Source organism: Cebus imitator, unplaced genomic scaffold (genome assembly GCF_001604975.1).
Source record: "Cebus imitator isolate Cc_AM_T3 unplaced genomic scaffold, Cebus_imitator-1.0 Scaffold431, whole genome shotgun sequence".
NCBI classification, from domain to species: domain Eukaryota; kingdom Metazoa; phylum Chordata; class Mammalia; order Primates; family Cebidae; genus Cebus; species Cebus imitator.
This window is the reverse complement of record NW_016107746.1, coordinates 453003-480324: the sequence shown is the minus strand read 5'-3', so window position 1 is coordinate 480324 and position 27322 is coordinate 453003. Positions and strand designations below refer to the sequence as shown.

Genomic DNA, 27322 nt, shown 5'->3' with positions numbered 1-27322 from the left:
TTTCCTATAAACAAATCACAAAATGGATCATCATACATGATAGATGATGAAGGGATAACTATCACTTTCCATACTAAATTCAGTCCTAAGTTTGTATCTCAGTGTATTTTTTTTGCAGAAACTAAATGAGTGTGAGAATCTGTCTTCTGATGACCTGTACTGTGTACATTTCACCTTTGCTGCCCTCCAGGAGCCCCTCCCTAACTTTTCCTTTACACTGGATGGTGCTCCTTGTTCTGCTCACTGGAAAGCTGCATTCATTAATCAGACCCCCGCAGGAAAAGATGCCATGGGTACCAGAAAAATAAAAAACAGAAACTGAACTTTTTGAGACGGTCATCTGAAAGTGTAAATTTTGAGTTGAAATGCTTTCTTAGTAACGAGTCCTTTTCTTGACTTTTAGAAAGAGAGAACCTGCTTGCATTATGCTGTGAAGAAAAAATTTACGTTCATTGATTATCTACTTATTATACTCTTAATGCCTGTTCTGCTCATTGGCTATTTCCTCATGGTGAGTACAACACTTGCTAGAGCAAAGGGCAATGTGGAGATTGATGGTGTGACTCATTGACTCTTGCCAGGCCAGTGACATGTTAAAAAGAAATAATAACAAAATAAGCCATTGGTTTGTATTCTGTAATTGACATGTTCAACACACATGCAATGCTATAATTGAAGTACAGCAAGAAGGTAGGAAAAATAGTTAACGAGTGTTAACATAATCCATGCAATGTTGATTTAGAAAAATTATTTAACCTTAACGAAGACTTTTCTGAAGAGAGCAAAACAAACAAACAAAAACTGAGCATTAAAAGAAATTCCTTCTTTTTTTTCATCTTTTTTTTTTTTTTGTTTTGGGATTTATCTTTCTGGCTTTCTGATTTTTAAGTACTCCTCTGGTGATGGTGTGTTAAAAAACAGATCCTAAGAGTTGGCATCCAGAAGCCGATGCACACAGAAGATACTTGTTAAGAATTTAAGCCCATTTTCACCTTGATGAATTCCTTCGTGCTTGGATGAATCTTGGCAGACAGCAATTTTCTGGAATAAAGAAAGGTGTAGTGGGTATAGGGATGCAGTCACATGAGGAGTAGAAGATGAAGCTTGAGCTGGTTTTTGTTTTTCCAATAGGGTAACAGATGCCCACTGACTCACTCACTTTTATCCATCCAGTTTCCTCTGTGCTCAGTTCCACCTCTCAGACATGAATTAAGAGATGCACGATTTACTCTAATTAAATGACCAATCTCCCTCCTTGTAGCTGATAAACTGTGAATATTGGTTACACCTGTTAACATAAGACCCAGAACAGTCTGCCTGTCAAAAATGTTATTAATTCATTGGGTATTTAAATGCTACAGAATTTGGGGAACTATAATTAAACATGATAATATTGATTTTGATTATCTGGATTTATAGGAGAGAGAAAAGAACTTTAAATCACTAGTAAAAACATAATCTGCTCATATCCTCAAAGAGTTCTTTAAAAGTTCATTGTGTATTTAGCACTTAGCATTTAAATATATATAGTTTGGGGGCAGGGAGAATCTGTCATTTATTTGCAAACCTTTTTAGAAAGTCTAAAGATAAAAATCACAGCTGTGATTAGAAAGCTTATTCAGAATTTATTGACACACAACTCTGCTTTCTAAGATGGTTCAATGTTTAGAGGTTGGAGGCCTGGGCAAAAATACTAATCATAATGAATAGCTTGGTTCTACTTGCATGTACATGCAATTTGTTAATGGGGCCTAAAGTTGTAAATTTGCGATGCATAAAAAAATAAGTGACATGAGAGGAAATGATAGGGGAGGAGACAAGAAAGCATTGAGTTATTTCAGAGAAAGGTAGGCAGAGAAAGGCAGTTTAGAAGGTGACACAAGAGGGAAGAATAAGGAGAGAGAACTGGATGGAGCTTCCCAGGTGATGACAGGGTCGAACTCCAGGACTATACCCAGCTGAGCAGGGACTGCTTTGCTTCTTCAGGAGACTGGAAGTTTAGGAAGACTCCCACAGGCTTGTGGTCAGAATCTCAGGAGATTAGGAAGGAAAAGTGAATTTCTGAGGAGCCCTTGTTAATTTCATTCATTTGTTCAATTCTTTAACACATATTTATTATGGACCTACTATGTGCCAGATGCTATGCCAGGTGTTAGGGACACAATGATGAACAAAATAGGCATAGTTCTTGATCCTGTGAGAGTTAGGAGGTGGTGAGGAGAGTCATTAATCAAATGGCACAAACACATGTAAAATTACCATGAAGCAGGTGATACAGAAAGGTAACTGGTGTTAGGATATCTAAGAAAGAGGGATTTCACCTGGTCAGGTGGGTCAGGGAAAGCTTCTTGGAGAAAGAGGGACTTGGGCTGATGAATGAAAGATGAATATGCCAGGCAAAGAAGGGAGGGAGGAGGCTTCTAGGCAGAAGGAACTTCCTGCTCAATGATTCTCTGGCAAGAGGGACCCTGGTGGGAAGGAAAGACTAATAAAGGACAAAGTAGAACAGAGTGAGCCAGGAGGCTCAGAGTGAGAGAGGGGCCAGGGCCATATATGGAGCCCAAAGGCAAGGGGCTTTGTAGGCCTTGCTGAAGAGTTTGCTTTTGTCCTCAGAGCAATGGGAAGTAATTACAGAGCTTTGAGCCAGGAAGCGAAAGACAGGTACTGGGCCCCATTCTCAGTGGAATTAGGCAGGTTTTGGGTGGAATCTGGGAAGTACATTTCTAACAGTTCTCAGGTGTTGATGCTGCTACTTCAGGACCACAGTTTGAGAACCTGGCTTTAATTAGTTGATATTGGAGGGGTGAAAAGCTGGGGGAAATTTTAAGAAAGATGCATACATGCATAGGAGTGGTGGGATTAAAATGAAGCCTATTGATTAAATAGTCTCAGGCATAAACTGGAGAAACTATTTGAAAATAAACCTTTCTTATAATTATGATTTGTAATAGGTATCAAAGACAAAGCAGAATGAGGCTCTTGTACGAATGCTACTTAATGCTGGCGTTGAAGTTAATGCTACAGACTGTGTAAGTTTATCCTTTTAGATATTTTGAAAAAGTATTCCAAATGGTATTTGTAGGTAGTGTATTTGTCATCTATACAGTTGCTTGCTTTATTTTCCTTGACAATTTTACATTTAGTTTTATTTTCTCCTTTTTTTTTCACTGACAGGCAATCTTGAGGTTATTTATATTCTGTTAAATTCATGAGAATAATATCTCTGTTGATTATAAAGCATTTTTTCAGTTTATGCAGATAATCTTTAATTCATATGCTTTTTGAGGAACATAAAAATGATGCATATATAATACAAAAGAAGTACCATGCTTCGACTGCATGCTTTCAGAACGTTGGCTGATGTGTAGTGTCAAGCAGGTTTCTTGAGGAAAAAAAAAAAGAAACAACAATAGACAGAGTCAGTGAGGAATTTTAATTTTGGCTTAGCTCTTCTTGACACCCAAAGATTTCACTTTAGAAGTCTGGTCCCCAAAAGGGCTAGGGAATGGGTAAATGCTTACTCCTCCGGGAAGTTCTTCTAACTGTTCCGGGATCCTTTATGAATCATTTGCATGATTGTAGGAACGGAGCTTAAAGAACGTCCCAACCAAGAATCAGTGCTCTGTGGCCTGGTGGAGGTTGAGAATGTTGGCATGACCAGGTGTGACCACCTCTCTTGAATCTCCTGGAGGCCTTTCCTCAGTGTATGGTCTGGGCACCATTACTTAGCCTGGAGGAATGGAGACCATTGCAATTAGAAGGAATCTTGATGTCTTGGCCAGTAAGAGGCTCTCAGACCAACAAAGCCACCTGACCTTTGGGTCCTGGCTGCCTGGAAGTTTTGGTCCAATTTAAAAATGACCAAAACTAGCTCTCGTTGTATAGCTGGCTGCTGCCAGGATTCATGTTACAGATGGGATGGAAATGAGTTTTGTTAATTACCTCATTTTGAACTATTTATTTCAGCTAAAATTACACCAGACCCAATTGATGAATAGATTGTGAATATGAATAAGCCTTGGTATGCATTTGCCTTATATCTGAGTAAAATTTCATATTTATATGCCAATCATTGATCTTCTCTGATTATCATCAGTTCAAGTAGTCCTTCTACATGTTTTTTTTTTGTTTGTTTTTTTTTTTATCTTAGGCAGAGCTCTTTTTTATTATTATACTTTAAGTTCTGGGGTACATGTGCAGAATGAATTGGCTTTAATGTTGGTGAGACATTAAGGAAAACGAAGGCTCTAATAACAAAATACCAGCCATAGTAGTGTTAAGGATCTGGAGTCAGAATGCCCACAAGTAAGTCTAGGCTTGCCACTTTTTACTTCTGTGAGTTTGAGCAAGTTGCAAACTTATTTGACTCTCTGTGTCCTCATCTATAAAATGGGGATATGCATAATACTAATTATATTGGGCTGGTTCATGTAAAGCACTTAGCACATGCTTGGAACATAGTAAGTGCTCACTGAATGGCAACAGCCGTTGCTGCAGCCAAAATCCCAACCCACTGGTGAGAGGCCCCATGTGTAAACCAAAGAGGTAAGACAAAAGTCAAGAAAAATCCCAGTGATGGTAAAAGCAGTGATAGCAGCAGTAGCAGCATCCGCTCACCTCTTCCTGTTTGTGAGTGTAGGGTTTTGTTTTCACTTTCATCTCTGTGCTCTTGCACTCATCTTCCTTTCTAAACGATCACAGGAAGACAGAAGTTTATTTGTATGGTGTTTTGCTTGTGGTGATTGAACACAATTTTGAATTCTCAGTTCTTAATTGAAAAAGTAGGCAAGTGGAAATTCGATTCCAAAACACTAACATTCTATTTGTGATGCCTAATGTATTTTGTGTGTGTGCACACTTGTGTGTATTACCATTGTTTTATTACAGAGAACATGTTCCCATTCCTGTTTCTATGAATTATTTACATCATTTCGGTTTTGCCTATGCTAGTATCATGTTTAAATGCAGGTAGTTTTGTGGTGTGTGTGTGTGTGTCTGTGTGTGCATAAACACACAAGACAATAATATTTTCCTTTTATTTCAAATAGAACTTTTGGATAAATTTGTATTGACAGCTACTGTGCATTGCCATTCCTTTAGATATCTTTGAAATACATTAAGTAAGAGGTTATTAAAGATTAAGTTAAAAGTTTGTTGAAGGTTTTTCTTTTTTTTCATTTAAATTCAATAATTTAAATTTTCTTAGTCTTTTCATTTAAATTCAATAGATTTAAAATTTGTGCCTGTGACCAAAATTTCTCTAGGATATTTTCCCAGCTATTTATGTGTATTTCTCTCTGTAGACAGAGATATTGCTATCTAGGTGCAGTGGCATTCACCTCTAGTCCCAGCTACATAGGAGGCTGAGATGCGAGGATCACTTGAACTCAGGAGTTTGAGACATATGCGTGTACACACACAGACACCCACTTCTAATACCAAACGTTTTTCAAAAACTCTCTGAATATTAAAATCCACTTTCTAGGTAAGACAGTGTTTTGTATTTTTGGGTAATTAGACTTTATTTCACATGAAAAAATCAGAACCAAAGCTTCCATTTGTCATGCTACCACTTAATAAAAATAAGTAATTGCAACATGATGTTCTATAATTTTAGAGGTGTTTCTAGGGAATACAATCCAGAGCTAACTCTGTTAGTTTTGTTAGTTAAAGATATTCTTTCTTCACTTACCAAAACCATGATTGCTTGGCTACTTTTCCAAAGGCCAAATTTGGAACACTAATATCCTAGTTATAATTTTTTTGATCTGTAGTATTTTAAATTAGTACCAACAGAGTAGATGCACTAGTTTATAACACATAATATAAGCTATAACAAATCACGTTTGGGAGACATCTCTGTAGAACTGCACTGATCTTGTAGGTGTCCTGCAGCAGTAAGAGCACTCACTCATCTTCTTCAGCAGGAATCATCATCAAAACCATAGAGGATAATATTTATGTAAAGGCTCATGTGGAGACTCTTTAAAAGATGGTGACATGATCAAGGTGATGATCACTGAGACATATAGCCTAGTACAAAGAAACCTTGGTACAATTAAGCATCAGCTTTTCATAAGTTGCATTCTTCAGTTTAGAGCAGAAAATGAAAAACAAAAGGGCAGAGATCAATGGCTTATATGACACTAAATATATATACATTGAGGCAGAGAAGAAAATGTCTTAAGTACTTGAAACAGTTATCTATCAATGGCTTGCACATTGTTTTTTTGCTTGGTTGTATACCACAATGTATGAAAAGGATTTGCCAATGAAGCCACATGCTATGGTCTGTGGAGAGCCCGACTGATGAGCTGAAGCTTTGGGCCTTTGTGTTTCAGTACGGCTGTACCGCGTTACATTATGCCTGTGAGATGAAAAACCATGGAAGGGGATGGGGCCTGCCCACCGCCCACACCAAGAAGGCCAGGCTCCGGCCTCGCCGCAGGGCCCCTGGCTTTCTCCAGCCCTCCCTTCCTGGGGAGCCCCCTCTGCTCCTGGAAGCCCATGCAGACCCCACAATAAAGAATAAGGTAAGGGTCTATGGACCATGGACTGAGGTTCCTCTAGCAGCATCATCTTCTAATCTAGACCTATGTTGAAGTAAATTATTTGCCTCTGATGTAAACAACAGTAAAATTAATCATCCTCATTAAGGAATAAAGCTATGCTATTACTATTAGGACTGACTGCCTTTTAAAGCCCTTGACAAGCCAGAGTCAATTTGTCTAAGCTATTTACAAGATCTTGGGTACTCTATTGGAAATAACTGTATTTTTCTCCCCCATCAGCATGGTGAGAGCTCACTGGATATTGCACGGAGATTGAAATTTTCCCAGATTGAATTAATGCTAAGGAAAGCATCGTAATCCTTGTGACCATGCCGATGGAGATATAGACAAAGTTAAAAACTGGATTCTACCTTCACTTTAGACTGTTGGTCCATGGGCCACCTGGCTGCCACCATTTTATGGGGATAATGATGATTCTCTTGGTTAATGTTTTGGAAGAGCTTTTTATTTACAGCATTGTTTTCTCAATCAAGGTCACCATGGCCATAATCCCTCTAAGTGAAACACTAAAGTTGTTGCTGTCTCTACTTCAGTCAGAAACTGATGTAACAGCTAGGCACAGTAGTACATGCCTGTAATCCCAGCTACTTGGGAGGCTGAGGTGGGAGGATCACTTGAACTCAGGAGTTTGACAGCAGCCTGGGCAACAGTGAGACCCTGTCTCAAAAAAAAAAAAAAAAAAAAAACCCTCATGTTGGAAATGCAGTCTTTCCTGAAGAAGAGTATCAAAGTTATCTTCTGAGACAGTGTTCTCTCTTTCTAGTTGCGTCACTCTTATAAAAAGACTGTCCAGTGTGTCATGCCCTAGTAGATAAACTGTTCCTCTCGGCGCCGTCTGAGTACTGAGCCGAAGAATCAAAGTATTAAATATGTAAATTTGTATAGAATGCTATGTGTATGTGTGTGGGCTTAGAGATTCACATGTAAATATTCCTTTGATGAAACAACTCCAATAAAAACATCAAGTGTCAGTGGTGAGCATGTTTACACCACAGAAATTGGCAAATTGATGAATCCAAGCTTTTTGTTTGTTTGTTTGTTTCCAGAAAGTTGGTTTACCAGCATACCACTAGAGATTTTCGTTTACAAATAAAAGCCATCTTGGTTTGAGCAAGACTATGCAGCTATGAAAATGTTTGTTTAAAAAAATCTTCATGATCTTTTTGTATATACAAGGTAATTACCAAGCTTGTTAGCTTTGTTTATTTTGTTGATAAATGTAAAATATTATTGTAACTTATTTGGGTAAAGTTCTTCACAAGGAACAGCTATATAATGAGGTAGGATCTGGATTATTTGTCTAAGTGAGAGATTGTGAATATCAAAATATCTGTCTCACTTCCTCTGTGAAATAGGCAGAGTAAAAATAAATTCATTTTAAAAATATGATTGAATTTTGCAAATCAAGAATGAATCTCATGTAGCTTCAGACAGAGACTAAGCCAGCCACACTGTATGTGGTAACAAGTACAGCCTAAGAATGAAAGATTTGCCATCCTTGAAAGGTCTCATGAAAATCAAATCCAGCAATATATATTGAGCTGTGTACAGGCCTTTAAGAAACCTATTTTATGAAGGAAGTAGAAGTGTGTAGATCTAGATTCTGAAGCCTTTAAATGTATCTTAATAAATTAAGATTCACTGGCACTGAGCTGAGCTACCAAGTGATCCTGAGGGACAGAAAAACCACACAAGTGAACTTCACGCACCAGTATACTTTCAACAATATGCTTTTGACACACACTAATTTTGGATTTGGTTTCAGAGATTTTTGCCAATGTAATTTGTAATACCAATGTAATTTACAATGGTCATCTTTGAAATTGTGTAAAAGTGGAATAATTTTCTGAAGAAATAATTCATGGTTTGTGAATGAGTTGTGGCGGCTGTCTGACATTAACTTAAAGGATAAAGTATATAACAATTTGTTGCATCATGCTCATGCCATTATGCAATTTTCTTCCTAGATTTAAATTTTTGGAGGCAGAAAATTGAGCCAGAAATGTCTAGCCATTAAGTCTCCTAGCAACAAGCTGTAAACCCTTCAACAAGCTTGGACTAGAATCTAGGCATTGAAATGCACATGTATACTTTATATAATGCAGAATGCATTTATTGGGAAACTCATAAACATCCTATAAAATTTTCTTCCCTGAGATCCAACTGCAAAACTTGGCCTTATTCTGAGAGTGCTTAACATATATTTCATCTATACTGTAACATTAATTTTGTTGTTGTTAAAGCAGCTCAGCTTCCTGAGGTAGTGTAATGTCTCTATGGCAACAAGGTGAAAATGTCTAGCTATTTTTGTCAAAGTCAACAACAATCCAGAGATTCCAGACCTCAATATCTGTCCCAATTTGTCATTTTACTTTAGTGCTCAAAATATATGGCTTATAGAAGAAAAATAAATGCTTTAAAGAGATTTACTTGACTGTCATAGAGAATGTCTAGCACTTTCTGGCTGTCAGGTAAAATCTACCCTTCAAAATGATAGAATATATAATAGCATATAAAACCTCTTTATCCAATGAGTACTTTAATTTACTGAAAAAAAGTAAATATCAGATTTAGTGCCAAGTGCAGGGAATCTGAAAAATGTATACTAGGTCTCTGCCCTCCCTAATTCTGCCTTCATGGGTCCTAGCCTCCTCCCTCATGACGTTGTCCTAGACTCATCAGTATCGGATGCTTCACAATACGGTCTCACACCGTCCCTGGGAAAAATTGGTCTCCTCCTGCTGCATCAGATGGATGATTTCATTGTACATACGGCGAGGAGCATCCAAACCCCAGATGAAATCCACATGAGCCCATTCAGGAATATTCTTATGGTAGATGAGGTTGGTCATTTCAGAGAGCAGCATCTTCACGTCTTCTGGATTTGAAAGCCAGTCCTGACCTCCTGTCCACATTGCTGTAGGAACCGTCATCTCTCTGACTCTGTACCTTACAGGAGTTGGCTAAGGAAAAGAAATAGTTCTTAACTCTAGGTAACATTTGGACTTTCAGACTCATAATTTATGTTTGAAATAAATATAATAAACGTGCCATTTGCTGCTGTGAAGGGTACACAGGTGTCAAAGCCACACAGACTCTGTTAAGAATTTCTGTTACCGCCCTTATTTTAAGGTAAAATTACTTAACATTATGGAACCTTAGTTTCTTCTGTGAATGGGGATAATATCTGTAATAACTAGCTAGGTCAAGTGAGAAAACACATAAAAACACGTAATGCCTTCATTTTTCTTCTTATTAAATATTTTGTAAATAAATTGTTTTAAAAAATGATGCCCTGGTTCTTTTAAAAGATAATTCCACAAACATTTCATGAGACAAGAATTATATTCCACAGAGAAAAGCAAGGAACCTGCTGAGAAGGGCTCTGCATCTACACAGTCTTTCTGTGATCCCAGGCAGCCTTTGAGGCAGGCCCAGCTTGACTGCATTTCCAGAACTATGGCCTATGGCACTCAGGTGACTAGAGCCAAAGGGAAGTAAAATACAAGCTCCAACCCTTTTCCCTGCCCCCCACCGCGACCAAATATACCAATTAGTATTCCTAATTCCAGGGAACTTTCTGTATTTATGCAGTGTTAGTAGAATTAGCCTGGCTAGCTGAGCCCTTGAGATTAATCAGCGTCCAGAACTTTCCACAGAAATAGTAAAGTCCATTTCTTACTCAGGAGATCCACCACAGAGTTTTGACTCCAATCCTAGATGCTCTGGTTTCTCTTTGTGGCTCCCTAGGAATTTAGAGTTATGGCCTAATTTGGATAAGGAAAGTTGAAAAATTCTATGGGGCTAATAGTATTATTATTTTTTTTTTTGTCATCTTACAGGTTAAAAAGATTGAACTAAATGTCATGACTCGTTCTGAGTTTCTGTGATTCTATGATACTTTTTTGTGTGTTTATTTTCTCTTCCCTTCCACTCCCATTTTTAGTTCCTATTCTACGTGAATCAATTACTCTAGAACTCAGTCCATTAAATGTTGATAAATTAAAACCATCTTAGGGCTAGGCATGGTGGCTCATGCCTATAATCCCAGCACTTTGGGAGGCCCAGGTGGGTGAATCACTTGAGGTCAGGAGTTTGAGGCCAGCCTGGCCAACATGATGAAACCACATCTCCACTAAAAATTAAAAAAAAAAAAAAAAATTAGCTGAGTGTGGTGGCATGTGCCTGTAGTCCCAGCTACTTGGGAGGCTGAGGCAGGAGAATGGCTTGAAGCTGGGAGATGGAGGTTACAGTGAGCCAAGATTACGCCACTACACTCCAGCTTGAGTGACAGAACAAGACTCTGTCTCAAAACAAAATTTTAAAAAATTTAAAAAAAAAATCTTAGAACAGGAATACTTTCTTTAGTGACGTATTTTAGGAAATAGTGAAGAAGGACCTCAAGAGAAGCAGCTGATACCAAAGACTGAGAGTTTGCTATCCAGGGGCACTGCACAGTTTGTCCAGTGTCCTAGCATTTTACATCTGGATAGATGTATGGCAGTGGGTATTAATTATGATGTGAGACTCTCAAAGAAAGACTAAGCTGTGTCTAATCTGCCCCTTTCAGCTTTGTCTGTATGGTAAATATTTATTTACATTTACACACATGATTACCAAAAATCTTCAGAAGATTTTATGTTCAAAAGAGCAGACGTATGCAATTTTGAATCTCCACACTTTGATTTTTAATTTTAGTTCATAGCATTAGCTACATATTTTCTTGGGTAATGTAATAACATTTAAAAAATTTTTTAACCTGCAAATTACAGATTCATTGAAAGTGTATCCACGGAGAATGCTTATGGGCCTTCTTTTTCTTTTCTTTTCTTTTTTTTTTTTTTTTTTAGACAGAGTCTCACTCTATTGCTCAGGCTGGAGTGCAGTGGCGCGGTCTTGGCTTACTGCAAACTCTGCCTCCCAGGTTCAAGAGATTCTCCTGCATCAGCCTCCTGAGTAGCTGGGATTACAGGTGCAGGCCACCATGCCTGGCTAATTTTTGTATTTTTAATAAAGACGGGGTTTCACCATGTTGGTCAGGCTGGTCTCAAACTCCTGACCCTGTGATCTGCCCGCCTTGGCCTCCCAAGTGCTGGAATTATAGGCATGAGCCACCGTGCCTGGCTGCTTATGGATTTTCCAAGCCCCAAATTGCTTATGGATTTTCCAAGCCCCAAATTACTTTATTTTAAAGATAAAGAAATTGAAGCCCGAAAAATTAAAGCAGCCTACCTCCTGTTATAGAAGGTTGTAGTGCAGAGGCAAAACTTACACAGTGATCCTCACTTGCCATTTAATGTTCTTTTTACAGTGCCATGAAACAAACTTATTCCCACCATCCCATTCTTTTATCCTAAAATAATCCTTCTAGTATCCACCATAGACTAAACTCTTCTCTTGACTAAGTCTATCCCATGTTGCTCCTGAGAATCCCAGTGCCTTGTTCAGGGAGATAACCTCAGCAAAAAAAGGCCTTGTACTCCATTGTAAAAGCAGAGAGGTTTTTTGGCTAAGCTGCGAACTTAACCATTTTCAAATGGAGTCAAACATGAACTATTATTTTCTGCTTAAATTTTCATATTTTGTTCCCATATCTAGAATAAATTGTCACTATTACTTCCCTGTCACACATTTCCAGTGCATATATTTTCAGCACATGGTATCTGATTTTTGTACCTGATTGCATTTTTCCAGATTTTTGGTCTCACTCCCCCAGTCAAATGCCCGGAGTTCACCAGAATTCACTGCCTAAAAGGAAACAAAAATTTACAAGATATTCAAACGCCTCAGTGGATAAGGCTGGTGGAGTAGTGGAAATGTGCTACCCAGTGCGCAATTGTGAGGGAAGCAGAGAGCAAAGGTGGAGCTGCTCTTCTATTCAATGTTGGGATAAGCCTCTCAGGAAAATGGTGAAGCAAGAATAAGGCCTTTTGAGAGAAAGACGGACATAAATTCTTGATCATTGCATTATTAACTCCAGGAAGTATATCTTCATTGTACTTACTGTGAGTGGTATCCTCCATAACTCTGTGAGCTACAATGGGGCATTGTGCCCTGGAATTGTGCAATGTGGTGATCCTGGGAGATAGCGACCAAAATTTGATCCAACTTAGAATTCTTCTCTGGTTTTGATGGTACAATCACTCTCTCTCTCTCTCTCGCTCTCTCTCTCTCTTTCTTCCCTCTTCCACAGAGAGAACTCTCTCCTTTCCTCTCTCCCTCTCTCTTTCACACACACCGCACAGACACACAGAGGTGTGTGTTTCCTGTAATTGCAGGTAAAACTTCCAGTGTGAAGGACTCCTGTGAATATCTATTTGGACAGTTAGACCCCACCTTAGCATTTTTGTTTCCACTTGACTGTATGGCTGGAGGAGCTGAAGAGAAGATATAGAAACATAATCCTCTTCAGCCACATCTTTGAGAAGTCTCACTTGGATCGTCTAAATTTATGATTTTAAGATCCACTAAAGAAGTCCTTAGGCTACTTCTGTCCTTTCCTCCCATTTCCTGAGAAGTTTCAATGATGTAGATCAAATTCTCCATCAAAACAGCATTGACAGGGAAAATGTGGCACATATACATCAAGGAATACTAGGCAGACATAAAAAACGATGAGTTCGCGTCCTTTGTAAGGACATGGATGAATCTGGAAACCATCATTCTCAGCAAACTGACACAAGAACAGAAAATCAAACACCACATGTTCTCACTCATAGGCAGGTGTCGAACAATGAGAACACATGGACACAGGGAGGGGAGCATCACACACTGGGGCCTGTATGGGGGAACTAAGGGGAGGGACAGCAGGGGGTGGGGAGTTGGGGAGGGATAACATGGGGAGAAATGCCAGATATAGGTGATGGGGAGGAAGGCAGCAAACCACATTGCCATGTATGTACCTATGCAACAATCTTGCATGTTCTTTACATGTACCCCAAAAACCTAAAACGCAATAAAATAAAATAAAAATAGAAAAAAATTTTAAAAAAACCAGGATTGACAATATTGCATTTAATCTTAGAATAAGTGTGAAATTATCCCTGGGCTATCTAAAGGATGTCCTTTGACTATTCTAGATAAAATATGAAAAGACACTTAGCAAAGACTGTAAATTCAACATTCTTACCTGGCTCCAGTGTAGAATATTTTGCACAGATGTTCCAGCAAGAGTGTGGGCAACATATACATTTGCTCGGCTCTGTAACAAAGCATGAGCATTTTTTGGGACATAGAAAAACCTACAAGATGTATGCCTTGTCACGACCAAATCTCCAGGGTGTCAGACTAAGAAATGGGAATGTTATTAAATTATCAGCAATTATCTATGAAACAATAATATGTACAAGCACATAAATAAAATGGTCACTAAATGTATTGCCAGACATCCGTATTTTTCATTTGAGAATAGCTTCTCATCAGAAATCTGTCCTCTACTTTAAAAAAAGTTAACTAGAGATATTTAGGATGAGGGCTCCAGTATTGGGCCTGTATTCAAATCCTAGCTCTACAGTTTAATTTTTAGGTGAATTTGGGTGAGTCCTTTAAGCCACTAAATCTTAGTATACTAATCTGCAAAGTGGGGATATTAATAATACTCATAGGCTTGGTATAGGTAATAAATTAGCCTGGTATATAATATATGCTTATCAAATGGTTACTATAAATCAAATTATTTATCTTAAAAAAGAAAAAATCTTCAGGATTAAAGAAATGTTGCCCCAGCTTCTGGGAGTGCTGCTGGCGAACAGCCCTCCACTCTTAGCCTGCTTTGAGGATTGCTCCAGTTGCAGGGAGATACCTTGCCCAGTGTTCCCTGTTATTGGTGTGGCTACATTACGTAAATGACTGGTTGGTATGGTATATAAAGACCCAGCCCTCTTTTCATGACGTGGCACAGTTCTGAAGGGTCATCCTGTCTTCACAAATACCTGCAGGATCAACTAAGGCTCCTATTGAGGCTACATCACTGCTTGGCTTTTTCACCTACCTAATCTTGTTTCTTTTCCTTCTCTAGGTATTATCCTTAGAGCAGAGCCCAAGTCATTGTGATTAATCTCCATCTGAAAGTATGCTTCCTAGGGAACCCACCTAGTGATACCAACTGGTAGCCTAAGCCAAAATGAAAGTCCCTGATGTTCCATCAAAGAACTTAAACTATAAGCCAAAGGGACCCCAGTGGAAGGTAGAGGTGGATGATATATGAAGGTTCTCTCTGTTAACTAACAGGTGCTAATTGCTCTTTTAAATTTAATTCACTGTAGTAAAGCTGCTTTCAGATCTCTTCCAACTATAATCTGTGATTTAATATCTAGCAATGCCCTTATGTTAACCTTGTTTCAGTCCATACTGAAGCATTTCCCTTAGTTCCTTAAAATTTGGAAAGAACTGAGTCACTGGGAATATGTCCTTCCTCTGATTCTTCAATGGCTTTAGCTCTCCCTCCAGGAAGGAGCCATGTGGCTCCCAGCTTTATGCTGGGATGCATTTACTAAGCTTCCACTTACCATGTTCATATTGTTGGTGTTGAATCCACCCAGAAGCAACATGATATTACTACAAATCTGATCAAGAATCATCTGGCCACAAAGGTAAATAACAAACTGTCTGAGAAATCTGGTCTGATACAGAAATTCTTTTTTGCCAAATAATCCCTGTAAAAATATGAAGTAACATGGTAGTCATTACATGACAGACAGAAAAGGTGTGGCTATAATTTAAAAGTTTATGTTTTAGGAAATTAGGCTGGGAGATTTTTCTACGTGCATAGGAAATTTTCTGAGGAGTCACATACCTTGATCATCATATCTGGAAGCAACAAAAATTTGACCCCAGGGCTTTTTGCATGCTTAACGGTGGCTATGGGCGCTAAAGCAAAATACATTTTGATTTTCTGAGCCAGCTCTGGCATGGTAGAAAATGCAATAAACCCTACGAAAGAAGAAATATGTCAACATGACTGCTGAATATTTTAGAGCTCATTCATAAAATGTATATTTTGTTTTTAACAAGATATTTTGATAATCATATATGTGATTGTATCTTACCTCTCCTATAAAATTATAAGGTCCTTATGACACCAGCATATTTGCTTTCAAGTAGTAGGTGCTCAATGAGTTAAATACTTGAATATAATGATATTGGCTTTGAGAAAAATATTTATATTGAGAAGTAACTATATACTAAACACATTGCTGGGGACTACATGTTTCTGAAGATGACAAGACCGGGTCTGAGGGAAGTACAAGGTGACTGATTTCAGGGATAGCTGGTGCTGTATGCTCACATTTCTTCCAAGTATACAAACCTGCTTTTCTTTGAACCTACCCATGGTGGTGCCCTGTGAATAGCCGACATAATAGATCTTTTCCTGGCCTGTTTTCTGCAAAATAAAGTTTATCACTGCAGGAAGGTCAAACCTAGCCATCTCATCATAACTACAAGGGGAAAAGACAAAGTTATATGAAAAATTATAATCAGAAACAAACAAAAGCACCCCCCCTTCCCTGTCAGGTTTACAAACAAGCACTTGAATTGTCAGCCCTGATAGCTTGTTACTGTGTCCCTCACGACACTCAGAATGTATTTCTTTCAAACCTGAGATACATGGGTATCTCTGGAGTCACAAGCTATCAACAACTGCTGTTTTCTCCAGATGTTATCACATAGCAATAATCATCTTCAGTGAATATTTACCAAGCATATAACCCAACTCCTGGTGTAAGTGTCCTGTCCTACTGTTAAACAGAACAGCACAGGACCATGCAGATTAATTTATAGGAATAGTTGTAAAGATGCTGAAGGGACCCTTCTCTGATGAGAATAAAAAGTAAGTTGAACATCAATCAGTAATTTAAATAAAAGCATTAAAAATCTTTTATACAAGCATGAGAGATGTGTAAGTCAAATTGATGGTCCTTAGGTGATATGGTTAGGCTTTGTATTCCCACCCAAATCTCATCTTGAATTGTAATCCTCATAATCTTCATGTGTTAAGGGAGAGACCAGGTGGAGGTAGTTGAATTATGGGCGTGGTTTCCCCCATGCTGTTCTCGTGATACTGAGTGAGTTCTCATAAGATCTGATGGCTTTATAAGGGGCTCCTCCCCCTTTTGATCAGCATGTCTTGCTGCAGCCTTGTAAAGAGAGTGCCTGCTTCCCCTTCGCCTTCTTGTAAGCTCCCTGAAGCCTCTTCAACCATGCTGAACTGTGAGTCAATTAAATCTTTTTCCTCTATAAATTACCCAGTCTCGGGCAGTTCTTTATAGCAGTGTGAAAATGGACTAATACACTAGGCTTAATAGTTTTTCTTCTGTTCTTTTAATGCTGCCTGGTCTCATCTCCTTCTTGAGTACTATTATACTATTACCCTCCTACAAAGAAATGGATCTACACTTTTCTCAGTTCAACCTCAGTCACCTGATATCAACCATCATTCTCACCCTATTAACCAGACCCAACCTTCTACATGGGGAACTCAATATTCCTCACTACTTCAACCCAAGTATCACTAGTTAATTTTTAAAAATTGGAGGATATCATGTAAGGATAATGATGACTCAAACAAAATAAATCAACCAAACACTAGAAGCCATTTTACCCAGTTCTTTGAAAGGCAGACATGTCTACCTCCATTCTCGAGATTTTCATATACCTGAAAGCCCAGAACTCATCCTGGTCTATAGAGAGGGTCTTGTGTTTTCGAGACCAGGCATTTCCCCTGCTGTTCCCCATCCACACGTCAAAACCAGCATCTGCCAGAATGAAGCCCAGGCTATTGTTGGGCAGGTTGGAAATCCAGTTGCTAGCGCCTCCAACTAGGCCATGCTGCAGTAACACCACAGGCCTGGAACCTGCAGAAAAGAAAAAATTTCAGCTGTGTGAAATGTTCTCTCTCTTTCTTGTTACCCAATAATGAATAAGAGCTTTCAGATCAAACAAACCTGTGTTTAAATCTTGATTCAGCTGCTTGCTAGCTTAGTTATCTTGGCCAGTTACTTAACCTTTGTCATGTATCTTGATTTCCTCATCAGTAAAATAAAATTTTTGTTATGCTTTAATAAAATAGAGCGCAAGATGGCATGTTGCCTGGCAGAAAAGGAATCTATAAAATTTAACTTCTGTCATTAGTTTTGTGTAATTATTATTATCAGACATGTCCAGGCTCGTAAGAAATATTGAAAGTGCCCCAGTAGATGGTATAGTATGATTATTAAGATATATGTATACCCTATATATATAATGGTTTAGTGATTAAGAGACCTTCATGTCAAAAAGACCCACAAGCCAGCTTGAAGGAGCTCCCACTGTACAAATACAGAAATATCGAGCATCAAAATAATGATACTGTAGTAAGAAATATATCCCACTGAATAAGAATGCTTAAGTCCATCTACAGACCAGTAAATGAATGAACACATAAATAATTAGAAGGGAAGGAAAAGCTCTTATTTACAGAATAATGTCAAATAGTAAATACAAAACATTGATTTACAATATAATACCAGTTAACAAATTCAGAAAGATTGAAATTATCAGTGAATGTTAAAATTAGTGAGTAAAAGTTTAAAGACAGAATATTACGTATCCTGAAAGGATCTTCCCATAACTGATTTGTTAATTACAAAAGGAAAAATACTAACTTTAGAAAAATCTGGCAGATACCGCCTTAACAAAGTCATGAAAGTTAATATCCATACTGGAACAAGCCAACTTATTTGCTTAATAATATGATGAACAAAGAAAGATATAACTTCACTTTTGTGTTATTCCTGCCAAAAATGTATAACCTGAATCACACCATGAAGAAACATCAGATAAACCAAATTAAAATCCCTGTCCAAAACTCTTCAAAAATGCAAAAATCAAAAAGACCTTAGGAATTCTTTGTTTGTGAAGGAGACAGACTTAATGGTCAAATGTGGTAAATGATCCTGGATTAGATTATGGACGGCGGAGGGAAAACAGCTATAAAGGACTTTGGGACAATTGACAAAATTTGAATACAGGCTATGAATTAAATACTAATGTCAATGTTTTCTAATTTTGATAAATTTATTGCAGTTAGAGAATACTCTTGTTCTTTGAAAACACTCACTGAAGTTCTTAAGGACAAGTAGGCACAATCTTGTCTCAAATTTACCATCAAAGGTTTTGGAAAAGTATTAAGATACACATAAGAGATGGGGTAGAGAGAATAATAAACGGGGTAAAACTGTAAACAATTGGTAAATTGGGACAAACGATATATGATATCCCTTGTACTATTCCCAGAACTTTTTCATAAATTGGAAATTACATCCAAATAAAGAATTAAAAGACATCAGTAGATAATAGAGAAGGATAAAGAGTTTTAAGAATTCTAATGTGTTCATAAATTAAAGTATATACATTATTTTGACATTAGCAAATTTGACTTAAAGATTAATAAAATGCTACCCTATTAGGAGGGAAAACTGTCATGCTCTCAACAGGACTCGTGAGAATTAAATCAAATCATGAACGCAATGTCTGTACCATAGTACCTCGCTTAGAAAAAGCCTGTAGTAAAAAACAGCTTTATTGTTCTCATCATTATTGTTATAATTCTCTAAAGCAAGTGACTTTCTGAGCTTCAGCGTCCTCATTAGCAAAATGAGAACACAATTGTCCACCTCACAGGGTTTTGGCAGAAAAGGGTTAAATCAGGTACTGTGCATTAAGCAGTCAGCATGCTGCTGACCTCATATCAGATGGGTAGCTCTCGTTACTATTGCTATAAAGGGGAACCAAACACACATGCAATCTCCCTGTAGGACAAAAGCCCTTCTGCACCAAACTCATCCAAGCGTCTTGACAGTCTTCATGAATTCCATCCGCCTTATTTTATCTCTCAGGTGAGAGAATGTGTAAGTCACTGAGGACTGTGAGTGTCGGGCCAGGAGAAAGGAACTCAGGGTTATTCTAGGTTTTTCTTGATGCCTGGTCATTTAGTTCATCTTCTTCGCACACAGGAAAGTGACCTCCGCTGTGTTAACACAGGACAACCAAACCAAGGTGATCACTGCTCCCTCTGAGAGTCTTTGGGGCATTTCCCATGATTGAGGTCAGCTGAGTTCTACTTAGCCCTACAGTGTGTTCTTGTGTTTCCCCTAACAAGGGGACTGGCTCATTTATATCATTTCAAACATCCCCTAGAGCCACGATCTTCTATTTAAATTACAGCCAGCAGGTGAGTGTGTAAGGGCTACACTTACACAGCTGTCATTTCTGAGGATGGCCCAGCCTACTTTCTCTCTTGATACTGAAGCCAACTAAGATTCTTTGATAAAGATAAAAAGGCTACTACCACAAGCTTTAAGCTTTTCAGTAAACATTTTTCAGTTGTTTTCAGTATGAATTTCATTGGCTTTCTTTTTGAAGAGTTGGTGAAAAAATCCTTTTTTTTTTTGATACGGGAGATTGCCTCTGAAGAGGCACATGGGAAAAACATCAGCCACTAGAGGGAAGTATTCTGCTCCGACTGGGCCGAAGAGGCTGATTCCTTGAACCTCAAACATCTGGGCAATGAGTGAACAGTCTGAGTTAACAGGATGTAAGAAAACAAATTCCATCCATGACTAGGGGCTGCAGGTGACCCATACACTTAATAATTACTAAGTCACTCTACTTGGAAGAACTGTGCTTTGCTCACTCCCCTGGGATTTGTGGGGCTGTGTCCCCAGTCCATTTATTTATGCAAAATCCATAACTCACCCCACAAATATTTATTAGCTCTAGAATGTGCTCAGCACTCAGTTACTGGGTATAGCCTTGATCAAAGCAAATGAAGTCTCTGCTCCCACTGAGTTTACACTCTGATTAGGGGGAGACAGACAATAGACAAACATGCAAATATCGCATCAGGTGATGGTAAGCGCTGTCTGGAAAAGTAAGCAGAGGAAGGGGCGAGAACTCAACAGGCGAGAAAACAAAGGGCTGCAGTTTTGAACATGGTGGCCAGGGAAGAACTATGATCAAGTAGACTGAAAGAAGGGCCAAGGCAAGTTGCATAGACATCTGATGAAACAGTGGTGCAGAGGGAGAAATTTAAGTCCAAAGACACTGAGGTAGGTGCATGCTAGACATATATAAGGCACAGAAGGGCAGCTAGTGAGAAAAAAACGTTGTTTTCAAAAAGCTACACGAGTACAAATTAGAGTAAAACAGAGCCCCAAAGTTTCTTTACACCAAAGCCCGATAGCATTTGCCCAGCATTTTCTGGTCCTAATTAAGAAAGCTGGCTATAGTGGCAGAGAGACAGATTTCATTTGAGTGCAGATTTTACAGCTCACTAGCTAGCTCTAGCACAGATTTTTTGGGTAAGTTGCTTAACATCTATGAGTAGCAGTTTCTTAGGGTAATTGTGAAAATTAAATGAGACTAATGCAAATAAAGCCCTTATCAGTGTATCTGGCATATCAAAATAACACAGGAACTTAAATTACAGATGGAAGACAATGTAGTTGCTACTATAAACACACTGCTAGAGTATTAAAAAGAATCCAACCAAATAGAAATGAAAAATAGGTATATTTTAGTAGTGAAGACAAATGTTTAAAAAGCTAACAGCTGAAAAACCCACATACAAAAGGGTGGCATTTTATGAACTATGGAAATATACACAAACATTTTATATGTGTGTATAGCACTTTGTTTTTCAGAAACCCTTAGTAAAAAGCTAGGTAACATCTTAAATATTTTAAGTGCTCTTTAGAGGAGGAATACAGAGTATACAGGAGTGGGCATCAGGTGTCATAACGAAGGTTTGATTCTTTATGAGCAGATATTGTTATGGTCTGTCCAAGGAATTGTCAGTGAATATTCTAAAATGTTTATATAGGAGGGGTTTTGGGAAATGGGTTAAGTGTTAAAATAAGTCAAAAAATAAACTTTTCTTGAAGGTGTGTTTTGAAAAGCAAACACTATATGTTAATTGAGATAATTGGTGGTGGTGGAAGGGATGGAGTGATAGTGATGGAGATTATGGGGGAACTGACACCATCCTTTGACCTGAACAATGGACCTCAGTCTGCAGTAAGAACCCAGGCTCTCTTCTACATTCAAATTGCAAGGAAGTCGTGACTACAGAGAAGTGTGCTGTGTTGCAGTGACATGGGGTGACCCATACCTGTCATCTTAGATTGCAGTAATCCTCGAGGAATTCTGTTAACAGAAAGTATATACCCATCTTCAGTTGTGACTTCATATTCCTCACAGGGATAGCCTTGATGTTGGATGATTTCACTCTGTGGAAAAAGCACAATTTCTTTTGAGTTCAATTCTCTGTGGCTATATTCTCAATGATCCAAAAGTAAGAGTAGATTCCTTGATGCTGTAAGACACAAAGTCTTTGCTTTTCCCTAGCTAATCATGTTAACTTAGAAAAAACTGCAAACGCTCTCTAGTCCTTATTTTCTTTGTCTTAAAATGGAGACTGGACTAGAATTATGGTTCTCAAAGGGTGGGTCCTGGGACAAAAGCATCAGCATCACTTGGACTAATCTGTTAGACATGCAAATTATCAGGTTCCAACCAAACCTACTGAATCAGGAACTTGGAAGATTGGGCCCAGTAGTTTGTGTCTCAACAAGCTTTTTAGTAAATTTTGATGTACCCTAATGTTTGAGAACCACTGGATCAGAACCCTGATTCCAAAACCTTGTTTTGTATCAGAATCATCTGGGCATTGAAACATACAGAGTCTTGAGCCCACGTCAGGTTACAGATCAGGTGGTTCTAATGCAGCCAGTGGGGCACCTGTTTCAGGACAACTTATGAGCATCCCTGGGCCATGCGTTTCCTAAGGTTCTTTCCAGTTCTAAAACCACAGACTCAAGAGCATTGATTCCTAACATTTTCAGGTTAAAGTTTCCTTTGTGAATTTGAGGAGAACTATAAAAATGAGTATACAATGAATATACAAACATGATTTTGCATTTAATTTCAGGTGTTTCAGATATCTTGTTGCCTATAAACAAACCCCTGGCTAACTACTCTATACAGTAGTTACATGTAGATATTATTTGGAAAACTTGCAGCTGCAAAGATCTCCTAAGCATACTCATTATTTTTGTCCATTATTATCACTCAGAGAGAGAGAGAACTATTTCCATCAGGGGCTGCTTTAAAAAAGAGCAAGAAGGCCAGGCATCATATTCCCAGGTAAAATATAGGGCAAAAAACATAGTCATTAGGAGGAAGCTCCTGGATTCCACTGTTTGAGTTTTAACCCTGGTTCTAACACTAATACACAAAACTAAGGTGTATGATTTTGAGAAATTTAGTTAAACTGTTCCTGTGCTTCAGTTCACTCATCTGTGTATTAGGAATTCTAATGGTTCATACTCTATGGGACTGTTGCAATAAATGCAAAAAGATGATGCACACATAACACTAACTGTAATCCCCAGCGCATAGTAGGAACTCAATAAGCATTAACTACCACATAATTAAAACTTAATTAACCAAGTATTATGGAATGCAGTGTATATGTGTACATGTATGTGTGTGAGACACCATTGTATACTTAACCTTAAAAAATGTATAGAAGTGTCTTAAATTTTAGCATGCATCAGAATTACTTAAAGGGTTTGTTATAACACAAATTGCTGGACCCCATTCACTGTCTGATACAGCAGGTCTAGGTTAAATCCAAATAATTGACATACAAGTTCCCAGGCAAAGCAGATGCTGCTGATCTGATGACTACCCTTCAGGAACAACTGTTGTTGATTATTTGGGGAGATAAGACAACTATAATATATAAATATGAGGATGGAGGACATCTGACTAGCAGTTATTGAGAGGATGTGTGTAATGTGTCAGATGAGGGATGAAGGATGCAAGTGAAAGAAGGAGCAAAGGAATTCTGAGCAGGAGGAGTAATATGAACAGGGCTGGTAAGGAAAGGTCTTACGGAGAAAGAATTTGAACTGGGCCTTGATGATTGAATAGAAGTTACTCAAAAGAGCCAAGGAGATAGGGATAGGGACATGGACATCTGAGAAGAAAAAGAACTGCAAATGCTGCAAACGTTGTCTATAGGTGGCAAGATGGCCAACACTCTATACTTGGCAGGAAAGTTTATGCAGGATAGTGAAGGATTTGTCCCATCCACCAGAAGTGCTGTCAGTAGATAACCCTTGGCTATTATCTTCTGTAGGAGTGGCCTCAGCTGTAGAAAGCCACCTGCTCCAAGTTCACGTCCCTTTTGGCCACATCCAGTGACTGACCTGTTTGCAGTCTAAAGGCCTGGTCATCTCAGCCCAACGTAGGACATCTCTGAAGAGCAGTTTTTACCCCAGAGCTCATCATGGGGTTGAGTGAGGCTATTTTGGAGTCTGTATCCCAACTTGCTTTCTCTCTTAGCTTACTTCTGATTCTGTACCTCCTTTCCACAAATGATGATTCTCCTTAATAAACATTCTGTATGAATTTTGCCTCAGAGTCTGTCCCCTAGAGAATCCAACCTGGAACAAATATTTATTCAAAAAATTGGAACATAATGCAGCAAGGTGAAGTGGTGTTGTAGAAGGGTATTTACAACCTTGGGAAATTCTTCATGATATACATTGTTAAGTAGAAAAAAATGTTGGAAAACAGTAAATTGTGCATGACATTTCTTTGTAGGGAAACAAAAAGTCACAGATTTAGAATAAAGATAAAGACATGACAGTAGTTAGTTCTGGGTGCAGACTACATTGGTGACTATTCTTTTGTATTTTTAAATTTTCTATAATGAGCATATTTTGCTTTTGTAATAGTATAAAAAAAACAATGTTTAAAAGACCGTTCAGATACAGGCTGCTTTCAGCTCCTTGAATTTGGCATTAGCTGCTTCAGCTGTCCTATGTGCTAACGTTTTTGCTACCATCCCCTCAAGTAATTGCTATTTATCTCTCAGATTTCAGGCTTTGAAACCTTTCTTCAGCAAAGCTTTCCTAAGCTTTCTGGATTAGTTCCCCCTATTTTATGTTTTCTTCTTTTATCTAATTGCTCTTATTATTAATTGAGTATTTATCCTTCCTGCTGGACTATAAGCTCCATAAAGTCAGGGCCTTTGATATTCTTAGCTCTCTTTAACCTTAGTGCATAGCACAATATCAAGGACCTAGTAGGAGCTCAATAAGCACTTGCTGAAAAAATACATGCATGAAGTCAGTTATTTATCAAAGTGTAAGATAGATCATAATTCATATAGATGTGCATACAGAGTCAAACAGATGCAGGACAGGTGAGCTCCAAAATTGGGGCTTAACTTGGGAAGGCTCTTGGCTTTGCCCAGGAAATAATTCAAGGGTGAGCCAGTAATGTTAGACAGTAATCTCCTACTGAGTGGTACTGCTTCTTGAAAAGTAGGGCTAACTCAGGCAGTGCTCCCAAAGTCAGCAGTATATGGGCTATTGGCAGCTGTATTTATGCCCACTTATATACTTTTAATTTCACGGAAATTAAGGGGCAGGTTATTTAGAAATCTCTAAAAAAGACCCAGTAATTTTGGGCCATTGCCATGGAAAAGGTAGTAACTTGTAGGTCATTGCTATGACATTTGTAAACTGTCATGGTGCTGGTGAGAGTGTCTTATGCTAATAAGCAGCCAGGGCAGCTAGAGGATGCCTTCCCGGCCATCTGCTGGTTCTTGCTGTTTTCTTTTCACCACCTGCTACTTTCTGCTTATTTATTTACTTTATCCTGTTTGGACCAGAAGGTAAGTCCTGCCCATCTACCTCAGAAACAGTTCAAATTCTCAACTACTTTTATTCTATTTTGTTGAATTTATACCAGTAATCATACGAATGTTCTATTTTATTTTTTCCAGACATAGCTGCTTAATGGCAGAGCCCAATTCAATTGGCTTTAGTCTACAGGCTCCTGAAACCCCAGCAGTCCAACAGTGCGTAGGTGCTGGGTATACCCAGTGGGTGGGGCTCAGGAAGATCATCTCTGTCTGTACTCCAGAGATTCCCCTCACCTCCAAATCAGAGGAATATGTGTGGGACAGTCCCAGGGCCAGAGGATGGCTTCTGAGGACTGCCACCAATGAGCTAACTACCTAGACAAACCACCTAATTGTTGGAATGGTCAAAAGAAACCTAATATTCAGCACCATGCAGATACAGAATATTTCTATGGCCTGCCAGTTTTTGAATCCATACAAGGAAGCTTCTGTAGAAAGGATCTTAAATCAGTATAAATACACATTAAAGTTCCATTTCCTGAGAGTATATTAGCTAAATCTGTGGAACATGGACATTGCACATGATTATCTTACTCATCTGGAGGTACCCTCTCCTCTTTCTCATCTGGGAGGGTTTATTGCATAGTGATTATAATTACAGACGTTGTATTTAGGCAGTCCTGAATTTAAATAGTAGCTATGCTATTATATTGGTGTGGCCTTGTTCAACTTGTTTAACTTCTTTCATCTCAGTTTCTGGCCTTGGAACATGTGGATGATCATATCTAATGCACAAGGCAGTGAAACTGGAATAGAATAGTATCTCTCCAGCTTGTATCACAATGCCTGCTGTGGGATCAGTGTTACCATAAGGTGGACATTATTAAAACCCAGCTTAGAATTTGAAAGACTTCCAAAAAAAAAAAAAAAACCTGGTAAGCCTAAAGAGATGCATTGTCATGTATGCATTTTACTCATAGGAGGTTATCTGTAGCACTAACTTGGGGTCCTTTTATTGCTATTCAGCGAAGTAGCAGTCTAAACACAGGATAAGAAGAGTAGAATAGAATGGTATAAGATGCTACTAGAAGTGGGTCCTCTGATAGCAACATGCAAAGACTGACACGTTTACAATATGGAAAAAAAGGAAAAAAGATCAAAAAGTACAGACAAAATGGAAATAATCAAGGGACTGAGGTTAACTTAAAAGGCCTCAATTATTTCTCCACTCATAGAATGAACCAAAGTATTCAAGGAAAAGTTAAATTGTGTTCGAAGCCCAAAGGGATTAAGTCATTTGCCCAAGTTTACTAAATTTGTCTGAGGTGACTCCAGGTCTACTGACATCCAATTTAGCATTCTCTCCAGTACAATGTGCTACTTCATCACTATGCTCTTCTAGTATGAATCACGACCATGTATAAATATAGTACATAATGCAAATAATACACAGATACAAACATTAACATGTAAAGTACCTCATTTCTCAAAAATCCCAACTTACAATATTCATGAATGCTTCTGGGTCCACAGCTTTAGTTGGCATATGTACTGAATTCACACTTCTCTGGAACATATACGCCACCAGAATCAGAAGCCACATCTCCATTCTGTATGAGACAATCCACTCTTTTGACAAGATTTCCAACATGATCCAACATCTGCATTTATTTTTTCCTGCCAACATAACAACTCATTCTAAAGTAAGAATAATCTATAGGTTTAAAAACTCTTTCACATATTTTCTGGCTGCAATTCCTTCTCCCAGTTCTGAAGCAAACTAAGCAAGCTTGGTTGATAGGGAAGGGAGAACACAAAGTAGGCTGGAAACATTGCCTAGGATGTCCCAATACTGTCTGGCCCCTCCCATTCCTTCCTCACACAACTTGTAATCCCTGATCCTTCAGCAGGTATATAGAACTTTCTCTGATCCAACCTGGAGTTTTATGCATGTGATACAGTTCATAAAAACCCCTGTACTTTATCAAGAGGTAATAAAGACTATAGGGAACCTCTTTCCTTCCACTCCTAGTTTTTTGTTTTTTTTTTTTTT

The 27322-nt window shown here is 38.4% G+C and overlaps 2 protein-coding genes across 4 annotated transcripts in view; one reads left to right on the top strand and one right to left on the bottom strand.

Moving 5' to 3' along the window:
* Positions 1 to 8448, top strand: part of ANKRD22 (ankyrin repeat domain 22) — a 32292-nt gene extending 23844 nt beyond the window's left edge. The window contains exons 3-7 of one of the 2 annotated variants that reach the window (XM_017510118.2): positions 404 to 511; positions 2952 to 3029; positions 6342 to 6384; positions 6484 to 6533; positions 6792 to 8448. In XM_017510118.2, coding sequence (XP_017365607.1) covers positions 404 to 511; positions 2952 to 3029; positions 6342 to 6384; positions 6484 to 6533; positions 6792 to 6869 — 357 coding nt within the window. In that variant the 3' untranslated portion in view covers positions 6870 to 8448. Of the gene's footprint in view, positions 1 to 403; positions 512 to 2951; positions 3030 to 6341; positions 6387 to 6483; positions 6534 to 6791 lie in introns of both variants that reach the window. The other variant, XM_037731919.1, reaches the window with a different exon arrangement.
* A 222-nt stretch (positions 8449 to 8670) lies between these two features.
* LIPM (lipase family member M) overlaps positions 8671 to 27322 on the bottom strand; it is a 33068-nt gene continuing 14416 nt past the window's right edge. The window contains exons 2-10 of one of the 2 annotated variants that reach the window (XM_037731918.1): positions 26774 to 26946; positions 21721 to 21838; positions 17227 to 17425; positions 15900 to 16009; positions 15367 to 15503; positions 15080 to 15226; positions 13702 to 13773; positions 12249 to 12320; positions 8671 to 9535 (exon numbers count right to left, since the gene is read on the bottom strand). In XM_037731918.1, the coding sequence (XP_037587846.1) occupies positions 9266 to 9535; positions 12249 to 12320; positions 13702 to 13773; positions 15080 to 15226; positions 15367 to 15503; positions 15900 to 16009; positions 17227 to 17425; positions 21721 to 21838; positions 26774 to 26920 (1272 nt within the window). In that variant the 5' untranslated portion in view covers positions 26921 to 26946 and the 3' untranslated portion in view covers positions 8671 to 9265. Of the gene's footprint in view, positions 9536 to 12248; positions 12321 to 13701; positions 13774 to 15079; positions 15227 to 15366; positions 15504 to 15899; positions 16010 to 17226; positions 17426 to 21720; positions 21839 to 26773; positions 27092 to 27322 lie in introns of those variants that run through there. The other variant, XM_017510116.2, reaches the window with a different exon arrangement.